This window comes from Oryzias latipes, chromosome 19 (assembly GCF_053564925.1).
Source record: "Oryzias latipes strain Hd-rR chromosome 19, Olatipes_Hd-rR_3.1".
NCBI classification, from domain to species: domain Eukaryota; kingdom Metazoa; phylum Chordata; class Actinopteri; order Beloniformes; family Adrianichthyidae; genus Oryzias; species Oryzias latipes.
In genome coordinates this window covers 26,406,750-26,427,500 of record NC_136255.1, presented here as the reverse complement: position 1 = coordinate 26,427,500, position 20,751 = coordinate 26,406,750, and the positions used below count along the sequence as shown (strand labels likewise).

The 20,751-nt window shown below is 41.4% G+C and overlaps 1 protein-coding gene across 2 annotated transcripts in view; it reads left to right on the top strand.

Annotated features, from left to right (window-relative positions):
- The window catches only part of uts2r (urotensin 2 receptor), a 49,804-nt gene that overhangs the window by 9,237 nt on the left and 19,816 nt on the right, over positions 1–20,751 (top strand). For both annotated transcript variants that reach the window (XM_004086803.5, XM_011473482.4), the window contains exon 3: positions 1,941–2,319. In XM_004086803.5, coding sequence (XP_004086851.1) covers positions 1,941–2,318 — 378 coding nt within the window. In that variant the 3' untranslated portion in view covers position 2,319. The remainder of the gene's footprint in view (positions 1–1,940; positions 2,320–20,751) is intronic.

The window sequence follows — 20,751 nt, the reverse complement described above, 5'->3', positions numbered from 1 at the left end:
CATCCATCCATATATCCATCCATCCATATATCCATCCATTCATCCATCCATCCATCCATCCATCCCTCCATCCCTCCATCCATCCATATATCCATCCATCCATATATCTATCCATCCATCCATCCATCCATCTCTCCATCCCTCCATCCATCCATCCATCCCTCTATCCGTCCATCCATATATCCATCCATCCATCCATCCATCAATATATCCATCCATCCATCCATCCATCCATCCATACTTTCATCCATCCATCCATATATCCATCCATCCATCCCTCTATCCGTCCATCCATATATCCATCCATCCATCCATCAATATATCCATCCATCCATCCATCCATCCATCCATCCATCCATCCATCCATCCATCCATCCATCCATCCATCCATCCATCCATCCATCCATACTTTCATCCATTCATCCATATATCCATCCCTATATCCATCCATTCATCCATCCATCCATCCATCCATCCATCCATCCATCCATCCCTCTATCCATCCATCCATCCCTCTATCCGTCCATCCATATATCCATCCATCCATCCATCCATCAATATATCCATCCATCCATCCATCCATCCATCCATCCATCCATACTTTCATCCATCCATCCATATATCCATCCATCCATATATCCATCCATCCATCCCTCTATCCGTCCATCCATATATCCATCCATCCATCCATCAATATATCCATCCATCCATCCATCCATCCATCCATCCATCCATCCATCCATCCATCCATCCATACTTTCATCCATCCATCCATATATCCATCCATCCATCCCTCTATCCGTCCATCCATATATCCATCCATCCATCCATTAATATATCCATCCATCCATCCATCCATATATCCATCCATCCATCCCTTTATCCATCCATCCATCCATCCCTCTATCAATCCATCCATCCATATATCCATCCATCCATCAATATATCCATCCATCCATCCATCCATCCATCCATCCATCCATCCATATATCCATCCATCCATCCCTTTATCCATCCATCCTTCTATCCATTCATCCATCCATCCCTCCATCCCTCCATCCATCCATATATCCATTCATCCATATATCCATATATCCATCCATCCATCCATCCATCCCTCTTTCCATCCATCCATCCATCCATCCATCCATCCATCCATATATCCATTCATCCATATATCCATCCATCCATCCATCCATCCATCCATCCATCCATCCATCCCTCTTTCCATCCATCCATCCATCCATCCATATATCCATCCATCCATATATCTATCCATCCATTCATCCATCCATCCATCCATCCATCCATCCATCCATCCATCCCTCCATCCCTCCATCCATCTATATATCCATTCATCCATATATCCATCCATCCATCCATCCATCCATCCATCCATCCCTCTTTCCATCCATCCATCCATCCATCCATATATCCATCCATCCATATATCTATCCATCCATCCATCCATCCATCTCTCCATCCCTCCATCCATCCATATATCCATCCATCCATCCATCCCTCTTTCCATCCATCCATCCATCCATATATCCATCCATCCATATATCTATCCATCCATCCATCCATCCATCCATCCATCTCTCCATCCCTCCATCCATCCATATATCCATTCATCCATATATCCATCCATCCATCCATATATCCATCCATCCATCCATCCATCCATCCCTCTTTCCATCCATCCATCCATCCATCCATATATCCATTCATCCATATATCCATCCATATATCCATCCATTCATCCATCCATCCATCCATCCATCCATCCATCCATCTTTCCATCCATCATAATGACACCATTTGCATTCTGGCTCCTGTGAACCATAACTAGTAACTCATGACTCATGTCTGTCAATTTCACAACAACCATAACCTGTTTCAGACTTTCAGACTTTGTTGGTTCTCTGGTCTATCCGTAGGTGCTCTACCTGATCTTCACCATTGTTCTACTCTTCTGGGCATGCTTCCTGCCTTTCTGGATCTGGCAACTTCTGGGACAGTTCTACCCCTCACTGCCCCTCTCCACCAAAGCCAAATGCAACATCAACTACCTGACCACCTGCCTGACCTACTCCAACAGCTGCATCAACCCCTTTCTGTACACCCTGCTCACCAAGAACTACAAGGAGTACCTGAGGAAGCATAAGCGCTCGTGGACGGCCGGAAACTACTTCAACCGTCGAAGCCGCTTTCAGCGTTCACCTCGCAGGTCGCCATCCGCCAGCAGTCAGCAGTGTACTGAGAGCTTCATGCTGACGCACACAGCCTCACTGCGAGCTCACAACAGCAGTCTATAAGGTAGGAGCTTCTGTTTTGGTGAAAAGGTTTTCTCCAGCTGTGTGTTTGCTGGTATGGCTCTCTTTTTATTTTTGTCCTGTCCAACAAATGGACAAACATTTTGCGGCTGAGTGCCTCTTGTGTGTGACAGACATGTTTTACTTTCACAATCGGGGTTGTTGGTTACTTTTCGAGTGTGTCCATATAAACCCCTATTGCTCTCTTAAGTTTGTTTTTTTCATTCACTGTTTCTGGTGATTCCTTTTAGCTCCACTTGGAGTACGGCTTCAAATAGTTTGGAAAAGGAACCATGTGCAATCTTTTTCCATGTTGGTTTTAAGGTCTTGATTTCATTGGCTTTGGTATACGAGCCAGTTTAGCTCGTGCTGGTTTGCGGCGCCTTCCGTCCGTGAAACCCGGGTTCGACTCCAGGCTGCTCCCTGTTCCCTTCTCTACCTCTGTGCCGGTCCCAAGCCCGGTTAGAAAAGGTTGCGTCAGGAAGGGCATCCGGCGTAAAACATTGCCAAATTTACCATGCGACTTGTTCGCTGTGGCGACCCCTGATGGGAGAAGCCGAAAGTGGAAGATTTCATTGGCTTTGGTAACTGATTCTGCACAACTCATTCAACTGAAGCCTTAGTCTGGTAACCGTACGGGTCGAGCCCATGGTTTTTGAGGTGTGGGGGTCATAAAAAGGGGCAGCTGCATCCTAAGGGAAGCACAGGTGGGTCTTGGCAGCTCCTTTAAGGCTCGCACCGCCACCTTAACGGACAACACGAAACCGTTGTTGTAGTTGTGGTAAGTGTATCATAAAGTAGGTGTAAGGGTAATAGAAGTTGGACTCACTTCTGATGTACAGGTGATGCTCATACGGTGCCGCTACACCACACTGGCTGCATGGTCTTGTCCAAGTGTTCACTACTACCTGTCAATCACAGCATTTCCATTGAAGAAAATGTGCTTGAACATTTTGTCTCCACGGGTTTACCGAGTGGTCTGCAACCTTGAATTTTCCTGTGGGTCACCTGTGTGCCCTGGACAGGTTTAAACTTTTGGGTGGGACAGTCCTGAGTTTGAGACCCCTACTATAAAGTTCTATCCAAAAGCAATTTTTATTTACATTTTTTTAAAGAAGACTTGAATAGAGAATAAAGACAGAAAAGACCGGAAATGTTGTTTTAGGCAGAAAAACCTGAAGGACTTGAATTGACTGAAAGCTTTTACATTCGTCACACAACATTATTGCAGCCTTGGCTATTTTGAGCCTTTTTCTAGCAGATTTGATGAGGTCACCTCAGAATTCTTCCTTTCTTAACGGATTCTGCTTAGTTAGATAAAGGTTCTTTTTAAAAGGGAACTTCATGAGTGATGAAATACGGAGTACAAAAAACTATATTCATATATACAGGATGAGACATTGCTTTAAGTTTCCTCTTCATTACATTTCCTCTTTTGGATTGATTTAAGGTAAACGTCTCTTGTTTCTCTTGTAAGGAAGTAACTGAAAGTTTCATCTCATCTCCCGGCAACAGGTTCACAGATGCAAATATTTGCTTCCTAAGTTGGTGTGAAACCAATCAGGACCTGTGGACAGATAAAATAGAGGTTTCTTTTAGTCGCCGGGGAAACTCAGGTGAAACAGGAAGGCAGGTCTGTTGGCGGATGAGCCAGGTTTTGGTTTTTCCACAGACAGTAGAGAGTCCGGCTTATGGACGACTCATTTTAATATGGATTCATAGAATTTGGATCAAACTAAGTCCATGTGGGAAAACAGGATATTACAGAGAGGATTCTTTTCTGATTGCTTTAAGCTCTCCAAACAAACAGAACAACATTTGTTTAGTGTTTTCCCACAGCTGTTTGGGCCTCGCTGGGCTTCTCCTTGCTGGGTGGGGTGAACAGACTTTCCAGGAGTCATATTTTACCTCAGACAATGTGCTGAGTGACACCTTCCATAACTTACAAGGACAGAAAATACAGCCTTGAATGTGTCCCTCCACACAGACTGTGATGACCCTTCGCTGGCTCCTCAACAAATATATTTCATTTCTGGTCTGGAATTTTCCTCAGTTTTGTCTTTAGATCTAATATTCCTGCAGAAACTTTGTCAGATGAATTATGTGAAAGAACACGTGGAAAGTAATCAGTGTTTGGCTATTTTTATCTCCATGCACCTTTAAATAATTGAAGATCCTTTACTTTATTCATGTCTAAACCCATTTACTAATGCGTATTTGTTTTCAAAAAAGCAAAAAACCTTGTTTTTCTGTCTGCTTTAGTCATTTTTCTGAATGAATCAATCAGCAGATTAGGCAGCACCACGTGTCTGTGTCGTGATGTTTCCCAACACTCACAACAACAACAATGATATTAACTTCTTAGTTCTTCTGTTATCAGACACGGATACCTGACATGTTTTGACGGACGCGTTCCTTCTTCGTCAGAGTCTTCATCAGATGGTTGTGTGTGACGTGCATAAAAACAGACAATTGTCTTGGGAGCGCAGTCAGCTGTCAGACTTTGACAGGTGGCTCCGCCTCTGCTGGATGACGTCGCTATAGCTATGGGAGAGCAGGAAGGCCATGGAAGTGTGGGCTCGCTTTCGGATCTCCACCGCCTCCATGATCCACCTGTTGTCTTCAGTGTGGAGGCCTTTGGCCTTTTTCCAGCCCATGATGTGGTTTTCTTGCCTGCAGCGGTCCCTTATTTCCGATTTCATGTTTTCTTGAGCTGCCTGTTGTCGTCTTGCTCTTGTTAGTCTCTTCTTTGTTTCTTTTCCTCTGTTTTTCTTGTGATGAAGGTGCGTCCTGTTTCTCCGTTGTATGTTTTGTTGCAGGTGTGACGTGGTATTTCTTAAATGACGTTGCATTTGTTTTTTTGCTCGATGCTGTCTTTTGGTTGCACCAGGAGTTGTCTGGGTTTCTCATCCGGTTTGACTGCGGTGCTGATGCGATGCTTTTTCACGGCCCTTTGGATGCGTTCTGTTACTCCTCTGATGTGCGGCAACACAACCATTCTTTCTGTCTTCCTTGTCCGTTCAGCTACAGTCTTAATAACGAAGGCGATGTGAGCGAAAGTTTATCTGAACCGTACAGCAAAAGGGTCTAATTGAGTGACTTGATGGATCAGAGTGACGAGTGCAAAGCTCTGGAAAAAAGGGCGTCGTCGTGGCGATGAGAGGTGAAAACAGAGGTGCAGCGCTGCAATGCAGGCTGTCAGAAAGCAGAAAAGAAAGCATTTGAGCACATTGAAGCGCTCCCTTTCCCCACCACTCTGCTTTGTCACAATTTAAGGTTTTTGGAAGAAATAGCCGTCTTTTTTATATTTTCGCACCGGAACCGTTTCAAAAGTACCAGTTTTAACCCAACCCTAGTGGTGACCTGATGAACTGATCTGGCTCCGTTTGGCTTTGGAGCCACCTTGCAGGTGGTAAATAGGGCGGCTGTCCTCACGAAGGTCACGGCCTTAAAAAGCCTCTTCAGCGCACGCTTTGATTGAACCCACAGTGTGGACACGGTTCAAAACCTTCACTTTAACTGTGAGTTATCAGGACCTCTGGGAGTGTTTAGGAGCCACTGGATCCACGGCGGGATTTAGGACACACTTGGCAACAAGCTTTAAAAGCCTTTTATCAGCTGTAAATTTCACAGCAGAAGCAGCAAAGTCTGACTTCTTAACAAAGCGGTGACGGCTGGAATCATGTTTAGCTTTTCAAAAAGAGAGGATAAATCTGGATTCTGTAATTAAAAAAATGAAACTGGGGTCTTTCTCTTTGACTTTTATGAGCAGAAAATTTCATGTGGATTTTTGAAAAATGATGCTTTTAAAAACTGGATCAGAGGTGAATTTTTTCCTTAGAGTTATGAGGAAAAATTGAGCAAATGTGGAATTATTAAATGTCATGTATTAGTGTACGAGTGGCTTTCATGCATTACTCTTTAAAGAGGCCCAATGTTATGTGCTGCATGGGCCTAATTAGCTCTTGTTGTAAAAGTCTATGGCTGCTTTCCACTATAAAAGACTCAGTCTCTAAAATGTCCTGGTGTTTAGTGCAGCGGCACAAAGAATGCTATAAAATAGAATGGTGGCAAGCACAGTCACGCTACACCAGAATATAATTTCATATTTACTGTGGAAAATATCCAAATACAGAGAGAAACTGCATGAAACATGTTGCCGAAGGCGCCAGGAAAATCCTCTGAAGAGCAAAAACACGTTGGTAGATTAAAGCTCCAACCTGCTCCAAAAAAGCAGGACGGAATGAAACATTTCTGAGTCGCAGAGGTGACGGCACATCTGCTGTATGCAGATCAGGAGAGGAAAAGTCAGCAGCGCATGGAAATGTCTAGAACAGAGTTTAGCCACGCTTAAAAAAGAGCATTTCAACAAATACGCTTGTATACTCATCCATTATGGATGGAGCGCTCAGTCTTTGTCCAGGTTTATATTTTGGTATTGGTATGTAAATGCAGGCTTTGCCCGGAGGAGAACAAAAGTTCAAGTTTTATTCCACCCCCAAGAAAATCAAAAGGATTTTTTAAAGTACAGAAAAGACGAGGACGACTTTTTAAAACCTGGTTTGGAAACAAGAACCTCCTCTTTCCTCCAGCCTGAAGCAGAGGATCTCTGATGATGAGGCGGTTTGAAATGAAATTTGACAACAATATAAAAATTGATGGTTGAATATCAAGACATTAAACGATCAGAGAAGAGCGTTTATTCTCAATCGTTGATCGACTTTTACATTAATAAGCAGACATTAATGTAGATATTATTGATGGAATTCAAAAAGAATAAAACAAGGACCTAAAAAGAACTTCATTAGTATTCCTGAAGCTTTTTTTAAAGCAAAAAAAAAAATCTGGGCTTTTAGAAACTGATTCTGGTTTCTGTTCAGCACCAAACAAAATAACAAAAACCCAACAGATGTGGATAAAACATCTGGGATTGATCAAAATGCTGCAAGTCAAAGGATAGACTGGATTGATTCAGTCAATGGTGTTAACCTATAATTAACTTTAAAATCCATTTATTTGTCCCCCATTACCTGCACTATAGGTTCTCTGGTTGAAAAAAAGTCACAAATGTCAAATTTTAAATATAGAAGACCTGATAAAGTTAATTTATTCAGATTAATAAGCATTAAAAGGTTAGTCTGAGTATTTTATTATGTTTTTTGGGTCTTCTCAACATGTACAAAAGAAAATATTTAAGCCTAATGGCTTTATTTTACTTCATAATTAAAAGAAATTAAACATAATCAATAGATGATCAAAAAATTTTTCATTATCTAAATTAATTGTTTTACTAGAAAAAACCCTTAAGTTGAATTGATTTAATTTAAATACATGATTTTTGTGCTACAATGTGGCCAGAAAACAACATAATTGTCTGCTGAAGGTTTAAAACGAAATCACAGAAAAACTTCCTGTTGCTGCAACAAAAGTAAAGATGTTCTTTCAAGTTATTGTCTGATGCAGAAGAAAGTTTATGTTCATAAATATTTGTACTTTTACACACATTTAGTGTTAAAATTGAGTCAAAATTCCTTCTAATTATTTTTTTTTGTAACTGTAGATCATTTAACAAGGAAAAGTTTTCCTCTGCAACCCAAAAAAAAACCCACAAACACACTTCCTGTTTTCACATTTTGAAGCTTTAGTTTCGTTCTGCGTAAAAATAAAAGAAAAAAACTGCTGGTCTCCAGTCTAATATCCTTTTCTTTGAAATAATAATCATTAACTCGGAGGGAGAATGATGCAAATGTTGCTGTCTGCTTTCCCGTTTCTGTTCAGACTGCAGGGAGAAGCGTTAAAGCAGGAATCAATAATGAAGAAAACATGGAGGAAAACATGAGCAATCTCCTCTGAGGCTGCAGGACGTGGCGCCTGCGTCCGCTGAGGAAGATTCTGCTGCAAAACGTGCAGCCGACATGCAGGGACAGACTTCTGCACGCTTGATCCAGGATTTCCTGGAATCTGCTTGAAATGACATTTATGTATATTATGTTCTGGAGTCAAAGTTAACGAACGGCTGGATGGTTGGGGAGTGGGAGAAGAAGGCGGCTGGAGCTAAAAGGATTCAATTTTCAACTAAAATCTGGAGCACTTGATAATAATGGAATCGGTAAGTTCAAAAGGGGCCCAAGTCCAAGAGGCTTGTTTTTTCCAGGAAATGATTTTAAATGCATAGCTTAAAGGGAGGCAAATGATTCATACTTTACCCAGATTCAGCACCAGTTCATAGCTTATGAACATGAAGCACCTCACTTTTATAATTTCAGAGGACTAGCAAACTAAAGTCTCTGGACTTGGGCCCTTCTTGAATTAACAGGGGTGCTGCCATATTGGATAACTAGTGCTGCCATCTATGGGATAAAGCAAAACCCATGAAAGAGAGGCCCAAGTCCAGGAATTTAGCCCTTAATGCATTTTAAACGTCAAGCACAGTCAATACATTACAACAGACTTGAGACTGTTTTGCACATAATCAGATGCTTTTCCCTTGAAGACCATAGAACATAGAATATCTCTATTTTGAAAAATTGTGGACTTGGGCCCCTTTTGAACTAACCGATTCAATTATTCATGTAATTATCCTGCTATTCTTAAGCCTTTTACAGTAAACAAATCCATGTCTTTAAAAAAATATTACCTTTGGCACACTTTAAAAGATGAAATATTAGTTATTTTCACAGCTTATTTTCTTGCAGGAAGTAAGACGACTGGATCTCTGAGGCTCCGCCTTTCTCTCCTTGTGGGTGTTGCCTGTTTCATGACATCATCCTAGAGTCGGCCTCGGCAGCGTGTCTGCGGAAACAAACAACATCTGAACTTTACAAAGATGGATGTTCATACTGTGCTTCTGGAAGGAAAGCGTTTTTGTTGATCATTGCTTGCTCAGCTGGGAAAGTGGGCGTGTGTCTGTTAGCCTGGGGGCGGGGCTGGCAGCACAGACTCTTCCTGGAAGGGGCTGTTCCTCACTTTGTGACATCACAAGGGCTGGTGCTCGGAGAGCAGAGTGCTCAGAAAAACTTGAACTGATCAAAATAGCACTTTGACGTTGTTTATTGTGAGGAATGAACATTATATTTGATTCTACATAATATAGCCTTATTAATAAACAGTTAGCGAGCTATTAATGAATTGTTGAATAGTAGTAAATAATAGTTTATTAAGGATTAATAGATAAACCTTATGTATGGTCAATCGATAATTAACACGCTGTAAGTTAGTAAGTTATTTATAACCTTTAAATTAAGTGTTAATAATTACATATTATTTACTAATAGACCACTAAAAAATTGTTAGTAAATTACTAACTAAGGGCTTTTTAAGTATAAGTTAATAGGGACGTTATTTAACATTAGAATTGTGTTGCAACTATTCCCCATTCATTAACTGTTAGTAAACATTATTTACTAATACTTAACTATTATGTTAAGTCATTATTACTAATGACTTAATAATTGATTAGTAAGTGTTTTACCAACAATTTGCTCATGATCTGCTATAAATGATTAGTGTATAGTTACAGCCTGGTAAATGTTAATTAGAACTGTTATTTATAACTCAATAACCAACAGTTTATGAATGATGTGTTAAGTAGCTATGATGATGGTTTTCTCTAAAGCCCGAGCTGCTGCTGAAACAGGAGAGGCGTTTCACGGCTGCATAAATGGATTCAGAGACGCTGCAGAAGATCTTTCAGCTGTTCCGGTCGGGCCTGAACGCTGGAGGTGCGTCCATCAGCTCCAGCTGTGCTGCTGGGGAGAAGCCTCATCCTCAGATGGAAGCAGCTGCAGCTTTTGTGCTTTTGGGCCTCAAACTGAGCCGGCAGCTGACAGAACCGTTTCAGCAGCCGGGCCGAGACCCCTCAGGAACCGTGAAGCTTCAGCGGTTCAGGGTCATTTTTCATTCATGTTTTCCTCTTTAGCATCAACAGAAAAAAGGATTTTTATGAGCGATTTGCATCGCGTCAGACTCCAACAGAACGATTTATGGCAGAACCGAAAACCGACGACTTCCTGAAGTGTTTTTCTCGTCCTCTCCATCCAAACAAGCCGCTGCCTGTCTGAATGAAGCCTCGGACACCTCTTTAAGCCTAATCCTTGCATTTGCGAGCATTGATTGGTCAGAAAGCTGATGGCATTGATTTTTTTGTTTAGGAAACCGGAGCTGCTGCTCATTCCTCATCTTTGCTGATTTGAAGATGCTCCTCGACCAGCTGAAGGCCGGCCAGTTTGGAAGCAAATCGCTGATCGATAATCATCAAGACTTTCTGTTGTCGAACAAGCCCTATTGATCGCTTTATTTCAAAGCAGGCTAACCTCCAATCTCGCCGCTGACGTGATTTACGGTGATGAAACCGGGCCTCGCTCTGGATCTGCCGCTCACACATGCAGCGTTGTGGTTTCGACAAAGCTTGATCCTCATTAGGTTAAGACACAAAGTAAGAAGCGTACATATCACTGTCATGGGTGCCGGTCGGTGCAGCTCTGCTAGGCGGGCATGCAGGAAGTGACAGGAAGACGACAGCAGCTTCTCTTCCAGCACTTTTGGTTTGATGCTTGAAGCTTTTCTGCAAACACGACATCATTTCCTGCATTTAGCTCTGATGTTTCTGCAGCTCTGCACTTCTCCATTTCAGGAGGAAAAGTTTACTTTTTGTTTCTGATTTGCCGCAGTGTCAGGAGAATAAATCCAGTTTTTGAAAAGTTTTTTTCCCCACAAGTTTATCCTAATGATTTACTAAACAAGCAAATAAAAATAAATTGTATGACTTTCTTCACATAGAAATAATACTGCAAAGATGCTAATTAGTGCCAGAGATGTTTGTTTTAAGTGAAAAGGGCACAAAGATGCTGTCAAAATAAAACTATTATAGACTTTTATAAAATAAAGTGTTTTCTCTGCGTGTGTTTGGCTGCTGCAGTGACAGATGGGATAAAAAGGGTTTGTCTAATCCCTGTGTGAGAATTGGAGTTTTGCTTTTTGCCAGTTTCCGTGTGGAAGTCAGGAGACTCATCCTGACCGCTGGTCTCGGTTCCGGCCCGCGGCCCGGGACACCCCGAGCCGTTCTGAGCCGCTCTGCTCATGAATCCAGGAGCTGCAGGAGGATCTGATAGAGGAAAAAAGAAAAACAAAGCGCCCAGATCTGCAGGAGCAAACCCGCTCTGCTGCACGTAAAAACCATTTAGAGCAGAACCATTAAGGCCCGGCTGCACCGTAAGCAGCAAACAGAACTTCCAAAACATCCGGGGAGTGGCAGGAATACACCCTCTGTGTGAGGAAACACAAAATGTTATGAATGACAACAAAACCTCTGGAAATCTACGATGCAGCAAGAAATGGAAAGATTTGATCTGAGAGATGAAACAAAACCGGCTCTGAGGGAAAAAGGTCGGTGCGATAAAACAATCAACTTTCTGTGGGGGAAACTAAAGTAGAAATAGATTTGAACAAGAAAAAAAACTCTGAGGATGGCTGAGCTCCAAATTCAAAGCTGACAACTTTTATTTTGAAAATATCAAAACTAAAGGTAAAGGGATGTTTTAAAGGTGTTGGCTTCTCTAGAGCCATAAATCTCCTTCTGGGTTCTGGCTGTTCCCTGCCGGACAGGAAGGACCGGTGACCCGGTTTGGCCTCCCGATGCCGCACCGACACCAGAACTCACCAGAATCCCAAGACTTCTTTTTGTTGTCTGACACAGTGGCCACAGTTGTGCTGCAGCGTTGGGTTGTTTGGTGTGATGACGGGGAGAACGTCTGTTTCCTGTAAGTTTGTTTGTGGCACAGCAGAGATTCTTTTTTATCTTTAGAACACTAGATGATGAAGAGGATAACATTTTATTTCAGACGTGTCCTTCACGGCACAAAAACAGAAATAGATCAGCTCAGTTTTCTTCACAGAACGTCCACTTTCCATTATACACCTGTTACCCGCTCAACAAGTACACATTTGATGTCAGACGGAGACACACACAGTAGTTAAATATACACACAAACATACACACATGGAAACACTCGACACACATTCTTCTCATTTTTGGTCCATTTAACCCTGGAGAAGAAACAGGGTTTGTTTATTTATTTGTCCATTTACATGTTTACTTATTTATTTATGGACCCTGTTTATTGCTGCTACACAAAATGAACAAGTAATAAAAACAACAATGTAAGCAAAAAAGGAAAAAAGTCAAATTAACCCCTTTAAAAGCCCAGAAGAAATGTATTCTTGGAGTCTCCAGGCATCCGATTCCCTTTAAGATGAATACATATTTACACACAGTTAATGCATATTTTTGGTATGTAAATATCTATAAATAATCGTATTTCTATGACTCTGTTTTGAGTGTCCCTCACATAAAGATAACATCCATAATTCAAACATCAAAGACATTTTTAGAAGTTGTTTTTTTTAAATGAAAAAGTTATTCCTTTGTGTTTTTACTTTAAATATGTTTTATTTTTATACAGTGACAGAAAAACAACCAAATACCTCATGAAGTCTAAATGGTTGCGATGCATCATGATATTTTTTTACCAAGAAATCAGCTTTTAACCCGAATAACAAATCAAATCTATTGAGAATGAAAGAATAATAATAGAACATTTCCTACAACAGACTGTGACAGAAAAGGGCTTTAATGCGGAGCAGAACTTGAAAAATGTTTTATTACACAAAGATGACGTAAATGAAAGCCTGTTTTCTGCTTCATGGGCAACAATAATACTTTTTTTTGTAAATCTGAAGACCTTATCAGCCCAGCAAGGCCTTCAAAGTCTTCACCTTCACATAGAAGGTTTTTACTGACGGATTAACGATAATCTGTTGCTGAGTCCATCAGTTCTGCATCAGAAAACAAATCTCTGTTTCAGTAAAGTTAGCGTGGAGTCCTAATGTGAGAATCAATCCTCCTCATTGACGGACAGCTCGCTCACTCGGCGTCTCCACGGCTCATCAGAGGAACATCGATTTACGCCGACGCGCTCCCAGAAACACCAAACACCTTCCAGGTTAAAAGAGACGCTGATCCAAGCAGCAGGAGATCCGCCGCCGCCGTGGCCGCACAATGACAGGAGGCAACTCTGGAGGCCTTTGTGTTGGTTTCCTGTCCACATCCAAAGCGTGTGCCGAGGCCAGACACTTCTGTGGGGTCAGAGGACAGCGGAGGAGAGGAGAACACCAGAAGACGGGATGCTTCAGTCCAGCTTCACAGTCAGACCCGACACTCAGCTTCTTCCTGTTGGCTTGATTCATAGTTTTGAAGTGATGCATCGAAACGGCTTTTATTGATCCGTTAATGAGAAAAACATATTTCCTCAATAGATTCTGTCCTGCAGCCGTGCTGGACTGAAGGCTCAGAAACTCTCCTAAATTGGCAAACACCAAGTATCCAGTGAAAAGGGGATTTGGGGCATTTTGATAACCCCACCCCTCCAGAAATGATGACATCACAGCGGGGAAAACCTTCAAAAATAGAATGGGGCAAAGGAAAAAACGAAACCAAAAGAGACGTGTCAGGGATATCCAAAGGAAGTTTTGAAACTATTATGGGATGGCCACAAGACCTACGGCTTGACGACCATTATGTGGCAAAATTAAAAATTTGGCGATTTTCACATTTTTGCACAATATGGAAAAGAAAACTTTTGGTCGAGTGATTTTTCCGAAGTTTTACACCTCCAGATTAAGTCTACAACCAAAGTTTCATTGACCTTTGACCTCAGGAAGAACCCGCCATCTTGAATCAAAATACAAAACAACTTTAGTACTTTTAACTAATTTAAACTCCTCCTTGGGATTTTGATCTACAGCCTCCTAACTCCTCGAGCATCATATTTGGAAAAATATATCGGAATGTGAAGTTAGAGAGATTGAATGGCGTCAGCATGGCATCAGGATGGCGTCAGGATGGCGAGCGCGCCAAAGTGAAAATTTACGACATGAATTCTTGGCTGAAACTGCAAAAAACAAAATACGATCTGAACATATTAGGAATGTGGGCGGGGTTAACCAAAAACTTCAACAAGGGGAAAAAAGGATTCTTTTAGAAATGACTTAGACCTGTTAGTGACCCCCCAGGTTTTTTTTATGAATTTGTCAGAGGCAGCTCTGGAAAAACTGAGAAAAAGTGGCTTAAAGGGTTCAGATTTGGGGTTAAATGAACTGAAGTGTTTGGGTGACTTGTTGATAAATGTCTTTAAATCAAGTCTTTCATTTGACCATAAATGTCGTGGGATTCAAATGGTGAACAGCTGGTGAATTCAGAGAACAGCTGGAAATTCTAAAACACTGAAGGTTTTTAGATTTAAACGGGAATCAAACAGCACAGAAGAGAGGATGCTAGACGCTACGCTGTTCCACCCCGATGCTTTTCCTCTAGATCTATAAGCAGGACTGATGTGGAAAACGTCTCAGGAGTCATTGTTAAAGAAGAACAAGTTCTGAGGTGTTCAAAACCTGAAATCCAGCAGCATTGAAGCTTTATTGACAGCAGGGTCCATAACAGAAGAACAGAAGTGTTGGGTTTGCTTCACAAATGCAGCGGCGTCGTCAGAAGATGATCCGTGTGGGACTTTCAGTGTTCGGATAACGATCCTCAAGACAGACGTTGGAGTAAAATCCAGTTTTCCTTGAAACATAACTATTCAAATAAAAGTATGTATTGTTTTAGGTTTATTTTTCTAAAATCTCTTTTGTTTCTTCTGGAACGATCAGCATGAACATCGGCTCAGTTAGGTGTTTGATCTTCAACAGTCTCTGAAAGCAGATTTGGTGGCTGAAAATCCAAAATAAATGTCCTTTTAAGGAGTTCAGTTATGAATACCTGCTTTCCAGTTTTCCAATAAAATCAGTTTTCGTCTCCTTGTTTTTGAAATCTCTTAGTTTAGATCATAATGTGATATTGTTTTTTTCGTTTGCCTGATGTCTGCATTATTTATCCTGGATGAAGCACCAACTCGTTCCCATCTGCCACATGGGATAAAGCCAGATACTTTCCTCGCTCAGATTGCATTTTTCAGCAAATAATTGATCATTTGGGAGAAAAGAATCCTCTGAGAAGCAGACAATATATTATTTAGGATGACCTGAAACGCTGGTTCAGCTGCCTCCATCCTTCAGAGTCCTCTGCTGCCTCGGCTGCAGTGAGACGCCGTCTGAATCCGGCGGCTGACCTGATCCTGATCTGCTGCAGCTAATCACGCGGAGGCCGTAAAGAGCCGATGCGATCAATAGGACGTCTGGATGTCTGCTCATAGAACAGCCGGTAAGACTGATGCAACTCAAAACGCTGGCTTGCATTCTTGGATGCAAACCAGCTTCTCAGGAATAAGAAATGCGATTTTGCTTTTATCGCAACTCAAGATCGCTTCCCTGCAAGTGTTCTTCATTCACTTATTTAGGAGGATAAATACTTTAGTGGGGCTTGAACCAGAATCAAAGCCTCGGATCTGTGTTTTTTAAAGCTGTAACTTCTTTTTTGATGGATGTTACAACGTCTTTTCATCCGTTTTGTTTGAACAAAAAGAATTTATGGAGATGAGCTTGTATCGTAACGTCTGTCCCTCCTGGTTTATGTGTGGTAAACTGTGATCTTCATTCCAACCAGAGGCCTGTTCATAGACAACAGCAAAGATACTGATTCATAGGGAAGAGCTTCAGTCTTCAGCTCTCACTTTTTTTCCTGGGATTAAAATCTGATCTCATGTGGTTTAAATGGAGCGCTCCAAACGTGACGGTTTCTGGACCCACAACAATCATTTAAGGGGAACTCTACTGCTGATGTTTGGAGCTGCCTGTACTTTTGTTTTTCCCTGTGCTTGTATGTGTGGGGGGTGTCTGCTGTGACCTCTGACCTCGGCGAGGTGGTATTAGAGGTTTCTCATGGTAATGTGTTTGTTTTGGTCATAATGAGGTTGAATACTGCTCTAGAGGTGATGAAGATGATGGTGTCTGCCTCCTGGACAGAAGCAGAAAATGTCTCTCCTGGTGCTTTTGACTTGTCTTCTTCATTATGAGCCTGATGGATGCAAAAGCTGACGTCCCAGACTTGACAGTAACATGAACTGGAGCTAAAAGTGTCTTCTTCCACTTAAAACGAAAACGTTGAAAACTAAAGCTACAGCACCGTGGAAGAACGAACCAATCAGAGCCTTGAAACGCGAATGCAGGAGAGCGGAGAGGAAGTGGAGAAAAACGAAGTTAACTGTACATTGCGAAATTTTTAAAGAACAGCAAACGAGGTACAGTCATGCAATAAAAAAAGCCAGAACCCTCCACTTCTCAAACTTAATTTTACAAAACAAAAATGATCCTAGAGTTCTTTTTAAAACAATAGACAGTTTAACTAAAAGAGACTCTCAAAGGTCCTCCATAGCAGCCTCAGATGCTGTATGTGAGAGTTTTGCAGACCACTTCAGGAGTAAAATCAATGCTATTAGATCTACTCTTTTAATTCAAAAAGGTGTTGCTTTTAATGAATCTATAGCATTGTATTTATCAGAGGAAACACTGGAAAGTTTTGTCCTGGTTGATGCTGTGGGACTTGGTCAGGTTTTCTCCCAGTTAAAGCCAACCACCTGCCTTTTAGACCCAATCCCCACATCGTTGTTGAAAACATTTTATGACTTCTTTGAGTTTGAGCTTTTAAATATAGTAAATTACTCTCTTCAGACAGGTGTCTTCCCTGCTGCCTTTAAAACGGCAGTGGTGAGGCCTCTTCTGAAGAAGAGTAATTTAGATCCAAACAACTATAACAATTATCGTCCAGTATCCAACTTACCATTTTTAAGTAAAATGATTGAAAAAACTGTTTTAATCCAATTTAATGAGTTTTTAAATAGAAATAACATATTTGAAAAATATCAATCTGGTTTTAGGACGAACCACAGCACAGAGACGGCCCTTGTTAAAATAGTAAATGATATTAGATGTAACCTGGATTGTCAGAAACTCTCAGTTCTGGTACTACTGGATCTCAGTGCTGCTTTCGACACTGTAGATCACAGTATTTTACTCAACAGACTGAGAGGTTTGGGCATCTCTGGTACTGTACTAAAGTGGTTTTATTCCTATCTCACAGATCGAAGTTTTTACGTAAGTATGGATACTTGCTCCTCAAGGGTCTTCGACATCAACTGTGGGGTCCCCCAAGGTTCAATTTTAGGCCCACTACTTTTTAATCTATATATGTTGCCACTGGGGGACGTCATCAGGAGGCATGGCGTTTGTTTCCACAGCTATGCTGATGACACTCAACTCTACATCGCTGTGTCTCCTGATGATGAAGAGTCGGTCAACACACTCTTAAAATGCATTTTAGACATTGAGTCATGGATGGCAGAGAACTTCCTACAGCTAAACCAGGACAAAACAGAGGTTTTAGTGATCGGTTCTGAAGACAAGAGAGAGATAGTTTTATCTAAACTAAAGAATTACAAAACTTCTCAGTGTGTGAGAAACCTGGGTGTCATTTTTGACTCTGAGTTGAATTTTATCCCACAAATTAAAAACATCACAAAAACAGGATTTTATCATCTAAAAAATATATCCAGAGTCCGCCCATTTCTCTCTCTTGCCAGTACAGAGGTGCTAATGCATGCTTTTATTACCAGCAGATTGGATTATTGTAATGCCCTGCTCTCTGGTCTTCCCAGAACAAGAATAGCAAATCTTCAACTGCTGCAAAATTCAGCAGCACGCGTTCTGACGAGGACCAGGGGGCGGGAACACATTACACCGATTTTAAGATCGCTGCATTGGCTCCCTGTGCAATTCAGGATTGATTTTAAAGTTCTTTTATTGGTTTACAAATGTTTTTATGGTCTCGGGCCTTCATATTTATCTGACATGATTTTAAAGTATGAGCCCTCGCGGACCCTGAGGTCCTCTGATACAGGCCTTTTGGTTATCCCAAAAGTTAGAACAAAAACGTACGGCGAGGCCTCATTCAGTTTTTACGGACCTCGCCTGTGGAACAGCCTCCCAGAGAGCCTCAGGGCCGCAGAGACTGTTCATGTTTTTAAAGGAAGGCTTAAGACCTACCTTTTTAATTTAGCTTTTAGTTGAATTTTAGGATTTTTTATTTTTTTTATTTTATTTTATTTTATTTTATTTTATTTTATTTTATTTTATTTTATTTTATTTTATTTTATTATTATTATTATTATTATTATTATTATTATTATTATTATTATTATTATTTTTAAATATTTTAATTATTATTATTATTTTTAAATATTTTAATTTATTTATTTTTCTTTTAACTAGTTTTATATGTGTATGTAAATACATTTATTTATTTATTCTATTAATTTTTAAGACGCTCTTACTATTTCATATGCCTATTAAGGTTTATGTAATTATTTGTTTTTTGTCCATGTTTTATATATATTTTAATTTTATTCCTTTTACATTTTATTTTACTCCAGTGTTTCCCTCTGAGGGATCCTCCACATCAGTGACTGACCCTTCTCAGTGAGCGGGGTCGCTGCAGTGGGATCTCCTGGGTCTGACTCTTTTGATCGGATCTGGGGGGTTCTGTGGTGGTGTACTCCGTGAACTTGGGTTGGGGGGTCGCTGGTGTGGACATGTCCCCAAACTATCGTTTTCCCACCTCAGGACAAAGCCGGGTCTCTACATTCTATCATTCTATCACTTATTTATTTATTTATTTATTTATTTATGTGTGTGTGTGGGTGTGTGTGTGCGTGTGTGTTTTTGCGGGGGGGGGGGGGGGGGGGGGGTTGTCGCACGGTTTGTCTTGTCATCTTGTTTTTAAATTTTATTGTATTTTATGCACAGCACTTTGAGTGACATCTGTTGTCGAAAAAGTGCTATATAAATAAAGGTTGATTTGATTTGATTTGATTTCAGAGCCTTGGTGTAGCGTCCTGTGCTGCTCCGTCAGAGAGTTTCAGACAAACCGTGACTCTGAGCACTCAAAGGCATCTGCAGTTCTGTGAGGCGTATCCACATCAAACGGAGAGCTTCACTTTTTTACGACTGAGTGACTCAACACAGGGATGTGAAGAGCGGGTCTGGTCTGGTTCCAAAACCCTTTAAACGGGTCCACAGTAAGGTGTCCTTCAGAAACTCCTGTTATCTGATGGTTTCATCCCGATATCTGGGTGCAGAGAGGATGAAATGAAAACTGGATTGTTCCATCTGACATGAAACTCCCGTCATGAATAAACTGCTTTTGTTTCAATTCCAAAGGCTACATTTGTGCAGCATTTCTACCCCTTTTGGAAGTAAATTCGATTTGATCCTGAAATGAGGAAAAAAGCCTCATGCTGCTGCAGGAATCCCAAAAGATGATGTGTTGTTTTTTTCAGAGGCTGTTGCAGAGAAAGGGAGCCAGTTTAGCTCGTGCTGGTTTGCGGCGCCTTCCGTCCGTGAAACCTGGGTTCGACTCCAGGCTGCTCCCTGTTCCCATCTCTACCTCTGCCGGTTCCAAGCCCGGTTTGAGAAGGTTGCGTCAGGAAGGGCATCCGGCGTAAAACATTGCCAAATTTACCATGCGACTTGTTCGCTGTGGCGACCCCTGATGGGAGAAGCCGAAAGTGGAAGAAGAAGTTGCAGAGAAAGGGGGTCAGACGCCGAGGTTAAACTGCAACAGTTAAGCGTCGAGAAGGAAAATCGTATCAGTCTGTGACCTGCTGGCTCCTTCTTCCTGTTCCTAAAGCAAAACGATGTATTTGCAGCCTGTTTTCTGTTTGCCTGTTATCTAGACATGAAGGACTTTAGTAAAATATAAAGATAACCTTGTTACCAAGTGGAATGATTGTTTTTCCAACAATCATTGGGCACGGTGGTGGTAGACTGGTTGTATGGGCTTCAGGCTATCTTTTCATATTTTTTAATCATAAGTCTACGAGACATTTGACTTTTTTCTGCTCTTCTGGAAACCTTTACATGGCAAACCTGGTCTGCTTTAATAAAAAAAAAGGATAATTTAAGGTTTTCAATGTAAAACAGTGAAGGGATCTAAAGAATTATGGGAAATGCCAACATGAAGGCAGATGAAAGCTCCGCTGGAACGATTCACTTTTTCAGGAAGTCGACTGCGTCATCCAGGGAAATCCTTGCAGATAGAGCGACTGTTTGATCCTGCCACATATGTAAATGTCATCGAAAAACGGTCCCACAGCAGCAGGAAAGCTCAACACCCATGTCTGCCTCCTAAGGTCAGTTTTCCCAGGCTTTGTGGCGGCGCCTCTGAGGAGAGCTGAGGTCAAACCGGGAGAGCTGCTCACATGTTGAAGGACGGATGAACTACTGAACAAAGGAGCTGAGAAGTGGCCTGATGAGACAGGAAGAACTTCCTGGATGGTTCACATGCCAAACACCAGAGGTGAAACTGACGTTCCAAACAGGAAGTGTCTCCAGGACGCCAAAAAGGGAGGGATGTGGACTTCTAACTAGCTCACTCCTGAAAAGTTGACTC